At 49.0% G+C, this 16,717-nt stretch overlaps 1 protein-coding gene across 1 annotated transcript in view; it reads left to right on the forward strand.

Annotated features, from left to right (window-relative positions):
• The window catches only part of NRK (Nik related kinase), an 895,726-nt gene that overhangs the window by 470,623 nt on the left and 408,386 nt on the right, over positions 1-16,717 (forward strand). Inside the window, exon 11 of the mRNA XM_086918574.1 lies at positions 390-462. Within this exon, the coding sequence (XP_086774700.1) occupies positions 390-462 (73 nt within the window). The remainder of the gene's footprint in view (positions 1-389; positions 463-16,717) is intronic.

Consider the following 16,717-nt stretch of genomic DNA (forward strand, 5'->3'; position numbering starts at 1 on the left):
AAAATGGCCAGTGCAAAAACCATGAGCACAAGTTACTGCCAGCCTATGCGCTGAGTGTGAAAACTGGGCCTAACTTACCATGGCATGGAATTTGATGCGGAATGTCCTTGTGAAATCAGTTCAAACCTTTTTATAGTGCATCTAAATATGTTATGCTTTCTTCTTACTAATTTATTTTGTACTCATTGTATTAAAAAAAGTTGAAGTATGTGTTGAGTGGAGCAGCACTCACATGCCTTGACACATGTCCTGCTTAAAAAAAGTGAAAGAAAATAAGTGAATCAGTTTCATGGTTTTCATTTAAAATTATTTGTGCACTTCTTATCTGTGCTTCAGCTATGCAATGCGTTTACTTTACATTAAAATGGTCTGCTTTAAATTTACATTAGATGAAACAGGCTACGAGTACAGTGGAAGTGAGGAAGAGGAAGACGAGCTGCATGAAGATGAAGGAGAACCAAGGTAAAGAGGGGGTATTTCTGGACAGTCCAGCTATACCTGTTACCCAATATTCACTGCAAGAAGGACCTACATTTTAACATCAATATAAACAGAATATGAATGAGATGCAACAAGAGTTCTATTTAGCTAGGGGGAATATAATACATACCATAGACAGACACATAACAACACCAGGCCGGACAGTCCATTTTAATCCACCAGGTATTTCCCTGGTAGGCTGGAACTAATGGAGGCCAGTTTTGAAAGTCCAGGGCCGCTACCAGCAGGGGCGGCTCTAGGCTCATGGTGGCCCTGGGCAGGGAGCGTAGGTAGGGGGCCCCGGAAGAGGGGGTCCGGGCGGGGCGGAGCGCAGCGGCCAGTAAAGAGGGGGATCAGGGTGTTTGGAAGTGGAACAGAGCCGGAGGCCGCCAAATCCCTGCCAGGGGCCGCCACACAAATATGTATCCATCCTCAGAGGATAATTATATTAAGGATATATATTGGCGTGGTGGCCCCTGTGGTTTGGTGGCCCTGTGCAGGTGCACAGCTTGCACATGCCTAAGGCCGCCCCTGCTACCAGTGCCTCTGTCCCTTTCCCCAGTTCCCCCAGATTAATTGTAGCAGGCTCTAGGCTTCAAGAGAGAGAGAAGGGGGGGGGGGGAGATGGACAGAAAGCGATCAGAGAGGAAGAAGAGAGAGAAGAAAGAATATGCATGGATGAAACAAAGAGGATAGCATGAGGAGATGAAGGCTGGTTTGAGCATCTTTGCCATGGTTGCTTTGGTTTCCCAAGTCCGGCCATAACAACACCGCACACTAACACAAAAGTGATGATCACATAATAGTTTTGAAGTAAGACAGTTGCATCTTGGTAATGATGGAGCTGTCATGCGATGATTGACAGCTAGGAAGATGCAGAAACACCCTCCGGAGTATGGAGCATTGCGATTGTTGTCTAGCTGTTCCCTCCCCGTGGGTATTTCCAGCATGCCTCGCAACTCTGCGTATGGGTTAGTTATCTACCAACTTTAGTTATGAGTCCCACCCATTGCTTTTGGCCTTTTAGTGTAAATGACGCAATTGTGAAGATTAGAAAGTATAAAGAAACAAAACCACATGACTGCCAAGTGACATGGACGCTTTAAACTCGCGTCTTGAGTGATTCGGGCCAAAGAGTTTGCATGTACATTTGCTTGCTAGCTATGACACGTATCATCTGATATACGGTTCTCTCTGCTATCCCGCCTAGTTATCTTGCTTGTCCTTTTTTTAAAAACCTATTTTGAGTTGTAAAAAAACGCATTTAAAGTGGCAGGTTTCTACATTCTGATTCTTTGTCAGTGAGGCTGTGCTTAGCATGCATGTCAGCTCTGCACTGAACTTCAGACTTCTTCTGGCGCCCAGACTCATCCCATGCTGGAGGAGTCTAGTGTGTACCGGCCGTATTACTTATGCTGCTAATGTTTCTGGTTAGTGCTGGGTGCACCTTTCATAAGGTGAGCCTAGAACCAACCAGAACAATGTGCTGCATTATAGTAGTGCATTTAGGTGAAAAACAGACAAGCTGATTTGAATCTGCTCCGTATTTCACTGTGAAGGCAGCACTTTGAATGGGGATTAGGGATCTCTTTGCAGGTGGGTGAGTGCCTTCACCCAACCTGCAAGGGGCTGTCTCGGGTGTCGAGAGGACCCCATTATCCCTCCAGAGGGTGTTAGACCTTGCTTTTTGGATACTTTTCTCCAGACTTTTTGCTTTTTGGCCTCTTGTTTTTTACCCTGTTTTTGTTAGTTTTAGGACTCTGGGGCACTTAACTACTGCTAATCAGTGCTAAAGTGCACATGCTCTCTGTGCAAATTGTTATTATGGATTGTTGTTTCCATGATTGGCTTGTTTGACTTACTACTAAGTCCCACGTACAGTTCACTGTGTGTCCCAGGGCCTGTAGGTCAAATGCTGCTAGTGGGCCTGCAGCACTGCTTGTGCCACCCATACAAGCAGCCTAGCAAAAGGTTCACAGACCTACCACTGCAGTTTGGTACTGCCATGTTTTCCTACATGGGAATCATCCCTAAGGTAGGCCCAAAGAACCCCTGTGGGCAGGGCTCTGTGTATGTGGAAAGCAGGACATGTACTGGTGGGTGTGACATTTCCTGACAGTGAAATACAATGTATTTCGTTTTTCACTATGGAAAGGCTATCTGTCCAATAGGATAGAATGGGAGTTTATTTATAACATCTTATAACTTTACATTGGGACAAGACAGAAAGATGGAGCTTAGTATGCCTGAACTCAGAATTCAAAAATACATCTTTTAGGAAAGATGATTTTTATTTTGTGTGTTTGAAAATACCACTATTAGAAAGTAGGTCTTTTCTGGCTTAGCCATCCTGTGTGCCTCTGCTGGTCTGTGAATTGACTGTCTGGCTTTGGATTGACAGGGTCTGGGGAAGTGTATTCACTGTGGACAACCACTGTGGGGGTTGAGGTATGTCCTGCTTCTCCTGAACGAGTCAGGGCTGGGCTGAATAGACCTGGACTGCATTGAGAGTAGGGGAGGAGATTTCCTTGCACCTGAGTATGCCTGATCTACCTTACACAAAGCTGTCTCCACCACCTGCCAGGAAACTGGAACAGAGAGGACAGACATGATTTTGACTGAGCACAGAGCCTCTTTGCCACAACAGAACAAAGAGAAATGCTGCATAAATATAGGGGCCCAGGAATTTAGAATACTTCTGGACTCAAGAGGAACTCTGCTAAGGAGAAGAGCTGGGAAAGCTAAAGGAAAAGAACTGCCCCTTTGATGAGTGTTGTTTGGGGTTATGGCTATTTCTGCCACGGAGAGTATAAAGACTATCCTGTGTGCTGTGTATCCTGCTTGAAGAAGATCTCCAAGGACTTGAAGTAGAGCTTGCCTCCTGTTCTGATGTCTCAGGGACACAACCATTTCACCACCAGCTCACCTGAACTCGCTTGCTGGGAGTTCTTACCTGCTAAGAGGTGCCTGTTGTTCCAGGAGGTTGTTCTGCTGTTGGGAGCTGGTAAAGAGACGCAACTGCTAGAAGCGCCGTGCATCTGCACCTGTTTCCAATGCATCGCCAAAGAAACCAACTCAGCGTCTGCATGCGGCAAAAGAAATTGCTGTAAGCTGAATCCCATGCACCGATCTCCAAAGTCCAAGATCACTGGACCGATTCAGACACAGGCCCTGCTGTGCAGCTACAAGAACCAACACATCGTGGGACCATGGCTGGAGAGATCAAAGCAGCACCATTGCTGCCGCCGCATCGATAACCGATCCCCACGCATTGCACTGGGGTGCTAAATCTACAAGGACATTGAGGCCGCAGTAAGAAACCGACACATCACCTCCCCTGCGTGGCAGTAAGGAACCGATGCATCACCTCCCATGGAGTAAGGAACTGACTTATCCCCTTCCCTTCACATGAGGAACCAAAGCATCACCTCCCCTGAGGCTTTTGTGTATGATTGTAACGCATCCAATGTACTTTGTGTTGAAAGTTGTGCATCTATAGTTTGCTATGGACAGAACTGTTTTTACATTCTGAAGATTACATTTTGATTATAGATTTGTGGATTTTTTTGTTTTGGTCATCTTTGGTTTAGATAAAGATTACATATTTTTCTAAACTGATGTGGTGTCCATTTATAATGTTTTTATTGTATTGCTGTATGTGTTCACAAATGCTTTACATACTGCCTCTCAGATAAGCCTGTCTGCTTGTGCCAAGCTACCAAGGAGGTGAGTGGGGTTATTTTAGAGGTGTATCCCGTTACCCTGACTAAGAAGTAGGGTCGCTACTTGGATAAAGGTGCAAACCCTTGCCAACTAGAGACCCCCATTACTAACAGGGGGCACACTAACAGTAAACCACCTTTTATGTGGCCCACTGGCAGTTGCCTCTGTGCCCACGTCTGTAATAAGGCGTAGGCGCAAAGCCAAAGCTATTCCCTCATATGCATGGGGCCACGCCCTCATGCAAATGAGGGAACGTCCTCCGATGATAGCTCTGACGCTTTATGTACACCAGCGCTATCACTATTATGGAAGGGGATGCACAAGAGTCTGGAGCCCTCTCTTTAATTCCAAAGTCCCCCGAGGGTGCACAAACTGGGCGCAAACATAATAAGGCCCCTGACATATTCACCAATCAGCTCAGCTGAATATAACAGGGCTGATTGCATGCTCATGATCCAGCTATGTTGGGATAGTACAGAGCTCAGGAGTAGCATTCAAGTCTCTTGATTCAAGAGCTATCATGCTGAGGACGCTGCCATGCCGTGAGCATCAGTTGGCTGGGCTAGGGTGTTGCTAATATCATGCATGCCCAAAAGATACCAGTGCTCTGGTTTGAGCTGCTCTGGAATTCACACACCCTGTTCCAAGGAGAGTCCTAGCCAAGTGTTATATCTCCAATAGCTGACTTTCTATTATTTGCAGTCGCAGTTCCTATTTGGATTGCCACCCAGGGCGTCTCAGTTTTGTGTATACTCAATGCACATTTCTAAGGCCAGCTCCGTATAACTGGGTAGCGTGCACAATGTATTGCTCTAGCCCTACTACTCTGTAGAGGCATTCTAGACAAGGCAAGTACTGCACTGAACTAGCACCTATTCCTGGAAGGATGAGCTTGTAGAAGAAGGTGGGGAAGAGGAAAAAAAATGCCCTAATTTTATGTTAGATAATTGAGTACAGAAATATCAACATGCTAAAATATTTTTGCCACAATATTGATAACCAGAATATCATAAGGAGACGTTTATTTTCCTAAGCAAAATTTACTATTCTTTACTCCACATTTATGTACCCTGGACATATACCTGTATATATCGACAAGGTACATATTTATTTATTTGAAAAGTTTTATATAGCACTGGCTAGACCCGGAGGTATCAGAGCACTTTACATGAGGACGAACATTGAACATTGTTTCAGAGCATAGTTACAAGTTACATGAGTTACTGGAGCAAAGTTACATGTGTTAAAAACATTGATGTAAGGAAAAAAAAGCTGGCAAGGGGAGAGAGATTCAGTGGAGAGGGGATAGGAGCAGGGGAGGTAGACCAAGATTGAGAGAGGGAAAGAGGTGGTGGAGGGTGAAGGAAAACCCAATTGGGAGACGAGTAGAAACAGTGTCAGACGTCCGGTGTGCTGTGATCCCAGTGGAAGAGGTATTGTTCTCACACTTCTACTGTGTGTGGTTCCCTTAGTGCTGTGGACTCTCTCAGTGGGGTCTCTGAAACTCCAAGGCATAAATGTTGCATCCCTCCCCAAAAAGGGGAGAAGGAGTGCTTTGGCAAGGGGCGCCATTCCCACACCTCCGCTTTGTGTGGCTCCCTTGACACGGTGGCCTCTGTCAGGGGGGTCTCTGAGACTCCGGTGTATACATGCTAGATCCCTCCCCAACAAGGGGAGAAGGAGTGCTTTGGTAAAGGGCACACACAATGGTGGTAAATTTAGGGGTAATGATGTATTGCGTGGAATAACAGTTTTAGAATCCGCCCATGCGGCATCGTCTTTGTCAGTCCAGGCAGGAGGTTTCAGTAGTAGGAGACCTTTGTGGCTACTTTCTGGTGGGGTAAGAGCTGCGGCATGAATCTGTCCTGCTAAGTGTCCAGCTCACCTTCTAACTCTAGGGGCTCTCATGCAGAATGGAAGCAGGTAGAGCCTTGATGGATGTTTGTTGTGCGCTCTGTGGCAAAGCTTCCAGGAACCAGATATACAGGCCCCATTATGATGTCAGGTAATTGCAAAAGCTTGAACCACTCAACAATGGTACAATTATGTGGGCTTTCCTTAATAGCGGCAGAGCAATGGTGAGGAACGCTTATGCACGGTGATGTTAGGTCAGCGTGAGGGGAGTAAATACTACTGCAACAGAAAGTAGACGCCATCTTAGGGTCATGCATATATGTGGAGTTAAATATACTAAGGCTATACTTACCTATACATACTTGCCTCCACCACGCTCTTGTAAATATTCTTGGCACACAGAATTTGCTTATCTATATTTAAAACAAACTCGTGTTTCTAGTAGTAAACAAGTGCCTAGAAGGGCCTGGTTAAGTATTCAAGTCCTATTCAGTAACTTTACTCCCATGAGGAAGGGAGAAGATGGTTGCTGTTTTACCCCATGACAGACTTGAATTTGAATTTGAATTTGTTTATTGCACAGTTAATAAAAACTCACAATTTTACACAAAGATTAAAATAAAAATTAAAAGTCTTTTGACTATGTAAAACTTTTCCTAACGAAAAGGATGTTGCACATAAATAAAGTCTCGAAGAGTCTGTGATCGGTTAAGTGGATCTTCCTGTTGATCACTGCTATTGTTAGTTGTAGTTCTTGTAGTTATAAGGCAATTGCAGGATCTCTGTTCCCCTGATTTAATTAATTTTTCGCTCAGCAGTCTTTATAGTTTTATTAAGGGTCGTTTGAGAAGGCTACCTTTGTCCCAGTGCGGTTGGTTTTTCGCGTCCTTGTTCTGTTTCATTTCATTTTTTGGCCACTATTTCGAAATATTTAACTGTTCTACAGTTTAACTGGGTCTCGTTGGGGTTGAATCAGAGCATTACTGCTTGCCTACATGATCTTACACCCTTCTGGTTCCATAGGGGCCGGAGCATTGACCGCCGTATATCCTCAAAAGCTTTACAGATGCATATAATATGTATAAGGTCCTCCGTTGCAGATTGGCAAAGGCGACATGTGTTAGACGGATCGGGCCTTTTCCAAGGTTCCAGGTGATGTGCTATGGGTATGTTGCCTAAGCGCATGTTTAAGAACTTGCTTTTTATTTTTTGTGTAAGGCCCCTTGATAGATATTCTTGTGGCTTGATGGCTCCGTACCCTTCAAGCACTACCCATCCGTGTGCTCTCCTGGTCAGGGTGGCTCTATCCTCGAGTGAGGAGACCAGTTTTGTGACCTTTGTCACCGTTTTCTTAAAAGTCCCAAAGTCCGTACTTGTTTCCCAGAGCGTATTCAATCCTAGGCTCTCCAATGAGTTTGTTAAGTAGGCCCTTGCTGGGGAGATTTCTTTGGCGTGAAGCTCGGTCCATAGGTTCGCATTTAGCGATCCCTGCTCCGATTCTTTGATTTTGCGCCAACTTTTTACATATTGTCCTTTCCTCTCCACCGATTGTTTCAATAGTCCGAATTCAAGACGAATTTGGGCAGGCGAGGAATTTTTAGGGAGGTGGAAAATTGCCCTATATGCACGACTGATAGTTTTGTCCAGAGTGCTTGCGTCATTACCCCGCATTGATTCGCTGCCGTAGGAGAGCATTGGCAGTAGGCGAGCTTTTATTACCTGTAGAAGTGGCGCTAGTGTCCTGTCTGGAAGGACTTTCTGCAAGGGTGTTATTGATATTTGAAAGGTCATACCCTTCCTACGGATGGCATCTAGTTGGTGCTTGGAGGAGCCGTTGCCCTCTATTATGACTCCTAGATATTTATAAGAGGCTACCAGTTCTAGTCTTTGTTTGTCCAGATACCATGCGGGCTTCTGTTTTTATTGTAGTTCATTGGCATGACCTTGGTTTTGTCCAGATTTAATGTTAAGGAGTTTGCTTTGGAAAATGTATTTGTTTTATCTAGAAGGTTTTGAAGGCCGATGGGAGACCGGCTGATAAGGACCAGGTCGTCTGCGTAAAGCAGATTTGAGAGCGTGATATTTCCTAGCCGGGGTGCGTGTGATGTGACTGTTTCTAACGCTTCAGGAAGATCCGCAAGGAAGAGGTTGAACAGTGTTGGTGCTAGGACGCAGCCCTGCTTTAGGCCTTTGCGGGTCTTTATTTTCCTCGATAGATGTGTGCCGGATCCCAGTTTTATTTGGAGCCATGTATCGGTATGCAGCATTTCCAGCTGCTGTAGAAGGGGGCCGGGGATTCCCCATGAGCTCAGCTTCCGCCATAGTTTGTGTCGGTCTACATGGTCGAATGCGGCACTGTAGTCAATGAAACATACAAACAGAGAGCTTTTTGCAGTTTTTGCTGCGTCGGACAGTAGGGTTACTGCCATGATGTTGGTTAGGGTTCCCTGACCAGTCCGAAAGCCCGTCTGAGTAGCTGGGATGATGTTCTCTTTTGTTGCCTGTTAGACCTGACATCATTGGCTTGAGTCTCTCCTCCATTTTTTCTGTTTGCCTCTACTGTTTTACGATGTTTTGCTGGTATATGCTTTGGGCGCCGTGTCACTGCTGATCAGTGCCATAGCGCAAGTGCTCCCTAGGTTAAATTGATGTATCTATTGTATCCATGTTTGGCTTGTTTGGTTTACTGTCAGTCCCTAGTCTAGTGCACCAGGAGTGCCGGGGCTTGTAAATACAAATGCCGCTCGTGGGCTTGCAGCACGTGTTGTGCCACCCACAGGAGCGGCCTCGTAAAAGAATGTCTACGGGTCGGTCATTGCGAGACCCACGTGCAGTCTTGTACTGTCACGCCGGCTGCGCAGGTATACCTACTTGCCAGCCCTCCAAACCTCCCCTTGGCTTCATGTTAGTCGCCCCTATGGTAGGCCTTCGGGCAGGGTGCATGGTAAGTCTGGGGTAGGACACGCCTGACCAAGTTGGCATGTCCTGATAGTGAATTACCGCCATCTTGGTCCTTCACTATTGCGAGGTAGCCTGCTCTCCATTGATTAGAATGGGCCGCCGGGATTATTAGTTCTATGATCCTAGCTGGCTCGGGGAGCATGGTGCAATGTCGAGTTTGGTATCCCTGAACTCGGGGTTTAATTACGCATCCGTTGGTGTGGATGGTTTTTGGACTCTGGGTCCGAAAATAGCACTTTTAGAAAGTGTCTATTTTCTTGTCTAACCATATCTGGTCTCTGCTGGTCTTACGTGTGTGTGACAGGAGCTGGGTGGCTCCAAGAGGTCTGGATGAGTCAGTGTGGGATGAGTGGGACATTTACGTTGAGAGTAGGGGGAGAGTAGTTGTTGATAGCCTGCCTTGCCTGATACAATGCTGGCTCCACCTCCTGCCAAGCGACTGATGGCTCTGTGCCTGCCATGGACGATCCTAGCCCCACCTCCTGCCGGGATGGCGATAGCTCTGCTCCCGCCAGTATCAATGCTGGCTCCACCTCCTGCGGGGCGTCTGAGGACTCAGACCGGCTCAATGAATAGGCCAGGTGCTACTGCTTAGCTCCACCCACCACAGACCCAGGATGTTGGGAAACCCCCGGCATAGACAAAGGGATCAAAGACGAAAAGGGGTATAAGAGAAGGACCCCTGAACTAGGAAATCAGATCACTTCTGACAAGGAACCCTGTAACCAAGGACAAGAGGCCTGCTGATCTAAAGGACTGCCTACCCCTTCTGCCCGTGTGCTGTTGTTGGGGGAATCCTGCAGTGCTTCTTTATTTTTGCCAAGGAACCAGGAGAGAGGAACTGTGTGTGTACTCTCAAGCTTGCTAAGAAAATCTCCAAGGACTGGAAGAGTGCCAGTCTCCTGCTGAAGTCACAGGGCTAAAAGACTTCACCTGCTAAAAGTGCTATTTGCTGGAAGTGTGAATCCAGCACCTCTGAAGGAACCAGCAATCACGACGACCGGACGGTGGGCCCGACCGACGCCAGCAGCAACGCCAGTGAGTGGGAGTACGGCTCTAGCTCCAGAGGACCTCGTGTCGGCACCGCTGCTGATCGCATCACCTGTGCGCCCCTTCGACGCCGTGAGCGCTGCTCACTCTGTGCAACTGCATCATCGACGACGCCTGCTGAGGCCTGACCGACACCAGAGACGCGACGCCGGATTGCTCGACGCCGCTGATCATCGGGTGCTTCATCTTCCTAAAGGTACTGTGTTGTTGGGGGTCCGTGTGACTCCAGGCCCGACGTAGCGCTCCTCGCGGTCGACGCCGAACCTTTGGATTATCTTTGCCTCAACGTCGTGTAGCTCCCGTGTGAGTTACCCTGTTGCTAAGAACTGTGTTTCCAAGAAGAAGATTTGCTTGATACTAAAAGACTTTTGTGCTAAAGAAGAAAACTACCTTTGAACTATCCTTTTTCCTTCCCGAACGTATTTATTCCGATTGTGGACAGTTTTTGCCGTTATTGGGTCTTGTGCTAAACCTTATATAAAAATACTTATTTTTATAATACTACTGTGTCGTGTCCATTTGTAGTGTATTCACTGTATTACTGTATGTGGTCATAATTGCTTAACGCACAGCCTCTGAGATAAGCCTGTTCTGCTCTGCCAAGCTACCAAGGGGGTGAGCAGGGGTTATCGAAGGGTGTGATCCCCTTGCCCTGACTAGAAAAGGAGTGTCCTTATTTGTCAGAAGTGCACACCTCTGCCAACTAGAGACAGCCGGTTCTAACATTGGTGGGTCAGCGGTGAGGATTTGGACTTTGCATTTATGACCCATGTACAGTGATTAGTGTGCGCTACATAGTGAAAGCAGACCATAGCGCAGTCACAATCTGATTCGGAAGGATCCTATTTTTGTTCTCTGCTTTTCTGAAACTTGATTTTCTGAACACTGCCAGTTTTAACCATGAGTGACAACGGAGTCACCGCCCCTGCTATCGTTGTTGTAGAAGAGTTCGAGAGGAGTAAGCTAAAGAAATACAAGAAAGATGAGCTGAAACACTTTTGCAACCAGTTTGAAGTTCCTACCACCGGCCTCTCGAGAAAAGATGATTTTTATAAGGCATTGCAGGCCTGGAGGGAGTCCAGAAATCCCTCTGATGTGGTGGTGGTACCCACAGAGGAAGGGGATGAGGAGGTGCCAGTGAATGGACCTGTGCCCTCTCCCGGAAGCAGTGTTTCCTCCAAAGGTCTTTCCCCTGAAGAAAGAGAAGAAAGGGCGAAAGAGCGAGCTTACAACATGGAGATGGCAAGGCTAAAAATAAATGGCCAGTTGGAGTTAGAAAATGCAAGAGGTAGAAGGGAAGCTGATTTAGAGATCAAAAAGTTGGAGTTTGAACGAGAGAAGTTAGCTTTGGAGCGTAAAGCCAGGTTGAGGGAACTGGATATCCAAGCTAAAAAGTTAGAGTTGAATCCCTCTGGTGGCAGCATTCCATCCGAGCCTGCAGAAAGTAAGTTTTACTTCCCGAAAGATGTGATCAAAGATTACAATAAGAATGAAGATATTGGTCAATGGTTTAAAGCATATGAGTTAGCATTGTTGGCCCACCAGGTCCCTGAGAAGAATTGGGGAGCGGGGTTGTGGGGTCGCTTTGTGAATGAGGGAAGAGATACCCTGTTAGACATGCCTGTTGCGGATAGGATGTCGTATGCTCATATGAAAGATGCTTTAATGTTGCGATATGGTTTAACCCCCGAGCAGTACAGACAAGCTTTTAGAGAATGTAAGAAGTTGCCTGGTACGACGTGGGTTGAATATGTGTCTTATTTTTGCAGAGCCATGGATGGTTGGGTAAAGGGCAGCAAAGTGGAAAGTTATGAAGCTCTTTATGATTTGTTCGCTTGGGAGCACTTGTCTAATAGCTGCTTTCCAGAGCTGCGCCAGCACCTGATTGATAGCAAGATATCTAACCCTAGAAAACTTGCTGAGGAGGCGGACCGCTGGGTCAGTACCAGGGTCCACAAGGGTCCAGTGGGAGACTCAGCCAAAGGTGGGCAGGGTCCCCAGCAGAAGAGTGGGGGGGACAAGGGTAAACAGAAGGAGTCTCAGAAAGGGCCCCAAAGTAATCCCCAAGGGAACCAAGGGAAAGGTTCCCAGCCTCCCCCTGAGAAGAAGCCAGGGGCCCCGACGGGTAAACCTGTTCATAGGGGCCCCCTAACCTGCTACGGTTGTGGGCAGGTGGGACACCGGTTTTATGACCCCCAGTGTCCCAAAAAGGATTCGAATGCACCGCCGCGTGCACCCCCTCGTCAGTTGGCAAGTGTAGCCTTGGGAGGGGAGGAGATGGTTGTCCATGGTGGGAGGGGTCCCGCAGAAATGTCCCTGGTCTCGCTAGGAGACATGCAAATGGTCCCTCCACACCCTCTGCCTAGTAACACTAGTAAATATAGGCAGTGGGTGACCATTAATGGCCATAGAGTGGAAGCTCTCAGAGACACCGGAGCGAGTGTGACAGCTGTCAAGTGTCACTTGGTGTCCAGAGAGCAGGTGGTTCCCCACGCATTCTACCCCGTGATAGCTGCCAACAACTCCCAGAAAGAGTGTGAGGTGGCTCAGGTTTCCTTTGAATGGGGGGGAGTTTCAGGTACTCTTCAGGTTGCTGTGAGGCCCGCCATGCCTGTTGATTGTCTGCTGGGCAATGATTTGGAAGACTCCCCTTGGGCTAAGGTGGAGCGAGCGGCGCACTTGAAAATGTTGGGTGTGCCAGAGTGGGTGTGTGCAACCACTCGTTCGATGACAGCGAGTAAGGGTGTTGATGGGGTCCCGGAGCCTGAAAGTACGGCCCAGGACCCAGCTGTGAAGAGAAGAGGCAGGAGGCGCGGGAAACCGGCCCCCGTTGTTCCCGTGGTCCAGGAGGAGGTAGACCCTGAGGGGGATGCCCTGGAGCCCACAGGGGAACAAATTGCCGAACTGGGAGATCTGCCCGAGCTGACCCACTGGCAGCAGGATGGTGGTCCCTCCAGGGAGGAATTCTGTGCAGAACAGAAAGTGTGCCCTTCTCTTGTGGGCATGAGGCGCCAGGCCTCAGCCCAATCCTCAGGTGATCAGTCAGGATCACATTTTGTGTACTGGGAGAACGACCTCCTGTATAGCGAGCCTAAGGCTGCTGAACCTGGATCAGCCCGTGTGCTGGTGGTACCCCAGCGCTTCAGAGCCTTCCTACTGGGTTTGGCTCATGACGTACCGTTAGTTGGACATCTGGGGCAGGACAAGACCTATGACAGGCTTGTCACCCATTTCTATTGGCCTCAGATGCGTAGGGATGTAGACATCCATTGCAAGACTTGTCGCACTTGCCAGGCAAGTGGGAAAAGCGGAAGGAAGCAGAAGGCTCCCCTCCAACCTTTTCCAGTGGTCAGCACCCCCTTTGACCGGGTGGGTATTGACATTGTTGGGCCCCTGGACCCCAAGACAGCCCTGGGCAACAGGTTCATCCTGGTCTTGGTGGACCATGCCACGAGGTACCCGGAAGCCATCCCTCTCAGAACAGTGACGGCCCCCGTGGTGGGACGGGCACTGATGGGTGTTTTTTCCCGGATGGGGTTCCCCAGAGAGGTGGTGTCCGACCGAGGCACCAACTTCATTTCGAACTATATGAAGTCTCTGTGGAAGGAGTGTGGGGTAACCTACAAGTTCACCACTCCTTACCACCCTCAAGGAAATGGGCTGGTTGAGAGATTCAACCGGACCCTGAAAGGCATGATTATGGGTCTTGAAGAACCAATGAGGCGGAAATGGGACGTCCTCTTGCCATGCCTGTTGTTTGCTTACCGTGAGGTGCCGCAGAAGGCTCTAGGGTTCAGCCCCTTTGAGCTCTTATAAGGTCACCCGGTAAGAGGGCCTTTGAGTCTGGTCAAAGAAGGCTGGGAGCAATCTCCCAGGAAACCTCCCCAGGATGTATACAGCTACATGCTGGCCTTTCGGAACCAGACTCGGCGCTTCAGAGAACTTGCTCAGGCAAATCTGGAGGCCAGCCAGGAGGAGATGAAGCGTTGGTACGACCGGAATGCCACTCTGGTAGAGCTTCAGCCTGGTCAGGAAGTGTGGGTCATGTCCCCTGTGGAACCTTGTGCGCTCAAGGACAGGTGGACTGGACCGTTTAAGGTTGTGGAGAAGAAGAGCGATGTCACCTACTTGGTGGACTTGAAATCTCCCAGGAACCCCTTGCGGGTCCTGCATGTCAACCGTTTGAAGCCCCACTTAGAAAGGTCCGAAGTGGGCATGCTCCTAGCTACAGATGATGGAATGGAGGAGGAGAGTGAGCCTCTTCCTGACCTCCTGTGTGCTAAAGAGCAAGACGGGTCAGTGGATGGTGTGGTCCTCTCTGACACACTGACCCTTGAGCAGAGACAGGATTGTCACCAACTGTTGGGGCAATTCCCGGATCTGTTTTCCTTGGTTCCGGGTGTCACGCATTGGTGTGTCCATGACGTTGACACCGGAGACAGCCCTCCTGTGAAGCACAAGGCTTACAGGGTGACTGACAAGGTCCGAGCGTACATTAAGGAGGAGGTCTCCAAAATGTTCGCGTTAGGGGTGATTGAGTCCTCTAGCAGTCCTTGGGCCAGCCCTGTGGTCTTGGTCCCGAAGGCTGCAGCGCCTGGTGCTTCACCCGAACTCCGGTTCTGCGTGGACTACCGAGGGCTCAATTCGGTCACGAAGACTGACGCGCACCCCATCCCCAGAGCTGATGAGCTCATCGATCGGTTGGGGGCTGCCCGGTACCTTAGTACGTTTGATTTAACGTCTGGGTACTGGCAGATCGCCTTGACTGATGGGGCAAAAGAGAGGTCAGCATTCTCCACACCAGATGGGCTATACCAGTTCCGGGTGATGCCCTTTGGGATGAAGAATGCCCCTGCCACCTTCCAGAGGTTGGTCAACCAGGTCTTGGCTGGACTGGAGGATTTCAGTGCCGCCTACCTGGACGACATCGCAGTGTTCAGCGCCAGCTGGGAGGAACACTTGCGCCACCTCCAGGAAGTGTTGTTGGCCCTGCGCGGAGCAGGCCTCACAATCAAAGCCAGTAAGTGCCAGATTGGGCAGGGTTCGGTGGTGTACTTGGGGCACCAAGTAGGGAGCGGTAAGGTTGCCCCCCTGCAACCCAAGATTGATACCATCCTGGCTTGGGCGCCGCCCAAAACCCAAACGCAGGTGAGAGCCTTCTTAGGACTCACCGGTTACTACAGGAGGTTTGTCAAGGATTACGGCAACATTGTGCACCCCTTGACTTCGCTGACTTCCAGGAAGCAGCCACGAAACGTGATCTGGACTGATGCCTGTCAAACGGCCTTTGACACCCTGAAAGCTGCAATGTGCACAGCACCTATACTCCAGGCACCCGACTTTTCGAAAGAATTCATTGTTCAGACGGACGCTTCAGAGCATGGCGTGGGGGCTGTTCTAGCTCAGGTGAATGAAGAGGGCCGAGACTTGCCTGTAGCCTTCATCAGTAGGAGGTTACTTCCCAGGGAAACGAGGTGGAGTGCGATAGAGAGAGAAGCATTTGCTGTGGTCTGGGCGCTGAAGAAGCTAAGACCCTACCTGTTTGGGACTCACTTCCGGGTTCAGACAGACCACAGGCCCCTCAGATGGTTGATGCAGATGAGGGGTGAGAATCCGAAACTGTTGAGGTGGTCCATTTCTCTCCAGGGGATGGACTTTACGGTGGAACACCGCCCTGGTACAGATCACGCCAATGCTGATGGTCTGTCAAGATTTTTCCGCCTTAGTGATGAGGACTCCCTAGGTTAAGGGCAGTTCTCCCCACATTTCAGCTGGAGGGGACACGTGTTAGACCTGACATCATTGGCTTGAGTCTCTCCTCCATTTTTTCTGTTTGCCTCTACTGTTTTACGATGTTTTGCTGGTATATGCTTTGGGCGCCGTGTCACTGCTGATCAGTGCCATAGCGCAAGTGCTCCCTAGGTTAAATTGATGTATCTATTGTATCCATGTTTGGCTTGTTTGGTTTACTGTCAGTCCCTAGTCTAGTGCACCAGGAGTGCCGGGGCTTGTAAATACAAATGCCGCTCGTGGGCTTGCAGCACGTGTTGTGCCACCCACAGGAGCGGCCTCGTAAAAGAATGTCTACGGGTCGGTCATTGCGAGACCCACGTGCAGTCTTGTACTGTCACGCCGGCTGCGCAGGTATACCTACTTGCCAGCCCTCCAAACCTCCCCTTGGCTTCATGTTAGTCGCCCCTATGGTAGGCCTTCGGGCAGGGTGCATGGTAAGTCTGGGGTAGGACACGCCTGACCAAGTTGGCATGTCCTGATAGTGAATTACCGCCATCTTGGTCCTTCACTATTGCGAGGTAGCCTGCTCTCCATTGATTAGAATGGGCCGCCGGGATTATTAGTACTATGATCCTAGCTGGCTCGGGGAGCATGGTGCAATGTCGAGTTTGGTATCCCTGAACTCGGGGTTTAATTACGCATCCGTTGGTGTGGATGGTTTTTGGACTCTGGGTCCGAAAATAGCACTTTTAGAAAGTGTCTATTTTCTTGTCTAACCATATCTGGTCTCTGCTGGTCTTACGTGTGTGTGACAGGAGCTGGGTGGCTCCAAGAGGTCTGGATGAGTCAGTGTGGGATGAGTGGGACATTTACGTTGAGAGTAGGGGAAGAGTAGTTGTTGATAGCCTGCCTTGCC

The sequence above is a fragment of the Lissotriton vulgaris genome, chromosome 4_1 (genome assembly GCF_964263255.1).
Source record: "Lissotriton vulgaris chromosome 4_1, aLisVul1.2, whole genome shotgun sequence".
Lineage (NCBI taxonomy): Eukaryota > Metazoa > Chordata > Amphibia > Caudata > Salamandridae > Lissotriton > Lissotriton vulgaris.